Source organism: Propithecus coquereli, unplaced genomic scaffold, assembly GCF_000956105.1.
Source record: "Propithecus coquereli isolate 6110/MARCELLA unplaced genomic scaffold, Pcoq_1.0 Scaffold70, whole genome shotgun sequence".
Classification (NCBI taxonomy): domain Eukaryota; kingdom Metazoa; phylum Chordata; class Mammalia; order Primates; family Indriidae; genus Propithecus; species Propithecus coquereli.
Window position 1 is genome coordinate 4,802,826 of NW_012153063.1, and position 3,258 is coordinate 4,806,083.

Genomic DNA, 3,258 nt, shown 5'->3' on the forward strand with positions numbered 1-3,258 from the left:
AGGCGTGAGCCACTGCGCCCAGCCTTGTTATTTTTACTTTTAATGAACTAAATATTTGTAAAATTTCTCAGTTTTGTAAGGTATCTATTGCTATTGATATAAATAGATATAACCTACATAAACTAAAGATCTTTGGAGTCCTCTAACTTTAATAGCATAAAGGAGTCCTGTTATCAAAAAGTTTGAGGATTACTGTCTTATGATGTCCCAGGGAAGAATTTGTTAAAATATGTGTATCCTAAAGAAAAGTCACCTTCTTGGTGAAGCCTTCCCAACCTGCCCCAGGAAGAGTAGACTTTCCCTCTCACAGCTCTTACAGCATCTTTCAGTACTTCACAACGCTGGTGTAATTAGCTAATTTACTGGTCCTTTTACCGTTATTAAATAATGAATCCTCAGTTCTTCCAGTTTGTTTGCTCAATGGATTTTATGCTTTATTCGGTATCTGAAACTTTTAATCTTATTGTAAACACCATCTTAATAGTCACCGTGCCATTTAAGACTGTCTTATCACTCCTCCGCATTTAGCTAAAGGATTTGTTAATAAATCTAATTTCCTTGCCAGTTAATTCCCTCACCAAGTCATTTCTATCCCGGATTACTTGTCTTGGACACTTCTGGTCCGTGCCACGTGAGAGTCCAATTCTCAAGTTCACTATCAGGCAGCGAGTCTAAACGTGGCGGCGACAGCCTGTCACAGTTCTAACTGGGCCAAAGGTCGCAGTCCGAGCTCTGGCAGCTGCGCCCAGGAGGTACCAACCCCCGTCCCCTGACTTGCGGGAACTCTCCAACATGCGGGTTCCCGGGTCTCACTGCAGGCCGCTGAACCAGGCGGGCTGGACTGGGGCCCCGGAGTGAGCGTCTGACCAAATCTTTCTCTGCATGGTGGGGTTGTCGGTTCTGGGGGCTGCACGGCCCACACCCCTTCTCCTCCACGCAGAAGCCAGTCGCACCCAGGTTCAGCACTATCCCCGGACCTGACAGAGGGGCACCCCCCGCTCCAAGCCCCCGAAACGGCCGGCGTCGGCCCTGCCCTGCAGCCTCCCCGGCGGACTGCAGGCCCCGGCGGGCACTCACCTCGCGGCGGGCGGCGGGCGCGGCGCACAGCGGCTGCCCAGGAGGCGCAGGGACCCGCGGAGGAGGCGCGAGGCCATGGCAGGAGCGACTGGGGGCGGCAGGGACGACGGACGCGGTTCCTCTGGGTCTTCGGGCGGGTCGCTGGGCGGGCGACTGTCAGCCGGGGCTTCCTACCCTGCGGTCCTCCCGAGCAAGCGTCCCGCGGAGGCGCCGATAAACGCGCTGTGCGCGCCCTTCCGGAGCCCGCAGCCTGGGCGGCCCCGCGGGCGGAGTGTCGCCCATGCAACACGCCCCTCTCAAGAGTTCAACAGTCGTAAACAGGATTCTGAAAGAGAAACTGTTTCCTTTCCCTGCAGCATTCTTATTTATCTAAGCAGTTCTAATCGTTTTAGGGTCCTGAACCGCTTTGAGCAACAGATGAGAGCTATGGAGCCCCCGAAATGCCCCCAAATACATAACCACAAAAATTTACGTGAAGTTTATTTTGTAACATTGGAAATTGGTTTATGTCACATAGACAACTATATAGATACTGTATTCAAAAAATTGTGCTGTTATCATTCGTTTTTGAAAAATTTAGGGGCTACTTCCTTAAAAAAGTTAAAATATATTTAATATACAAATAAAAAACGCAATGTAGTTCTCCTTGAATTCATATCCTGCCATTTCTGTTTTACTCAAGTCATCAACTGTTTAATAAGCATTCATTTCAGACTTCATTTCAATGAAGTCTGACCTCTTTGGAGATTCATAATTCTTTTTTTTTTTTGAAACAGAGTCTCACTGTGTTGCCCGGGATAGAGTGCCGTGGCGTCATCCTAGCTCACAGCAACTTCAGACTCCTGGGCTCAAGCAATCCTTCTGCCTCAGCCTCCCGAGTAGCTGGGACTGCAGGCATGCGCCACCATGCCCGGCTAATTTTTTCCTATATATTTTTAGTTGTCCAATTAATTTCTTTCTAATTTTAGTAGAGACGGGGTCTTGCTCTTGCTCAGGCTGGTTTCGAACTCCTGAGCTCAAACAATCCGCCCTCCTCGGCCTCCCAGAGAGCTAGGATTACAGGCGTGAGCCACCGTGCCCGGCCTTACATTCTTTATAAATTAAAAAAATCCAAGTTAAAAGAAAAAAATTACCCCTAGTTATTCTATTTAAATATTAAAATCCTTAATCCTTTACAGAGTGTAAAGAAAAAATAGCTTTTAATCATGTATAGTCTTCCTCTCTCTCAGAGTACTTTTTTGATATTATACAAAGATACACTATCTTGCACATTTAAAACTTGTTTTATGTGTATCCCAATAACTCTTCAACTAGAGGGTGTTTGAGGAGAGGAACTGCTTATGCTTTTACTCTGATACCTGTAGTAAACGCCATGGTACACACGGTCCTTTCCAAACCTGACGCAAATGCCAGCTTCCCTAACCCAAGTCATTACTGTCTGTCTGTTTATATTAATAAATGTATAAAAAAGAGAGTGACTAGAAATTGCTATTTGATTTTTATATTTGATTTGAAGAATATCCTGATGACGCATTAAGAAGCTGAAACTGGCATTTGTTTTTCTAAATTTGTCTGAAATACTTTTTTTTCCCTTACAGAAGACAATGCTTTCAAACTAGCTGTTGTTTTATGTGTTGGAACATTTTCTTAAAAAAAGAAAATAAGCAATTTAAGTGTCAATTTAACCTAATTGCCAAGATTAAGAATGGATTTGTTTAAGCCTCAACCTTCAAACTTTGATCTACCTCTAAATTACTTCCCTATGGGCCACACCCATAGCATAATATGATCAAAATATTAGTCAAATACATTTTTAAACAAAAATCATTGTTCAAAAGTAAAAAGGAGTGTAAAATCTATATTCTAGGGCTGCTCTGTTCTTTATATTCATTCTATACAGAGCTTATTAGAAAAAATATATATGTCCTCTGGTGCAAAGCAAAACTGATTTAATAAAATATAGAAGTTTTATATAAGTTGTAGTGCCATATGATTTTAAACTAAAGAAATCTAAGAATCCATAATGCTGTTATATGAGTCCTGAACAATGTCAGAAGGATGGCTGCTAATCCATTTTACTTGCACAATATAGAATTATTCCTCTGCATAGCTGATTTGTATTCAGGGTAAGATAAACCTTCATGGTAAAATTTCTCCAAGAATACGCATTCTTTACCATAG

At 43.2% G+C, this 3,258-nt stretch overlaps 1 protein-coding gene across 1 annotated transcript in view; it reads right to left on the minus strand.

Annotated features, from left to right (window-relative positions):
• Positions 1-1,335, minus strand: part of ACADL (acyl-CoA dehydrogenase, long chain) — a 61,787-nt gene extending 60,452 nt beyond the window's left edge. The window contains exon 1 of the mRNA XM_012661250.1: positions 1,078-1,335. Within this exon, the coding sequence (XP_012516704.1) occupies positions 1,078-1,154 (77 nt within the window). The 5' untranslated portion in view covers positions 1,155-1,335. The remainder of the gene's footprint in view (positions 1-1,077) is intronic.
• Positions 1,336-3,258: the final 1,923 nt, after the last annotated feature.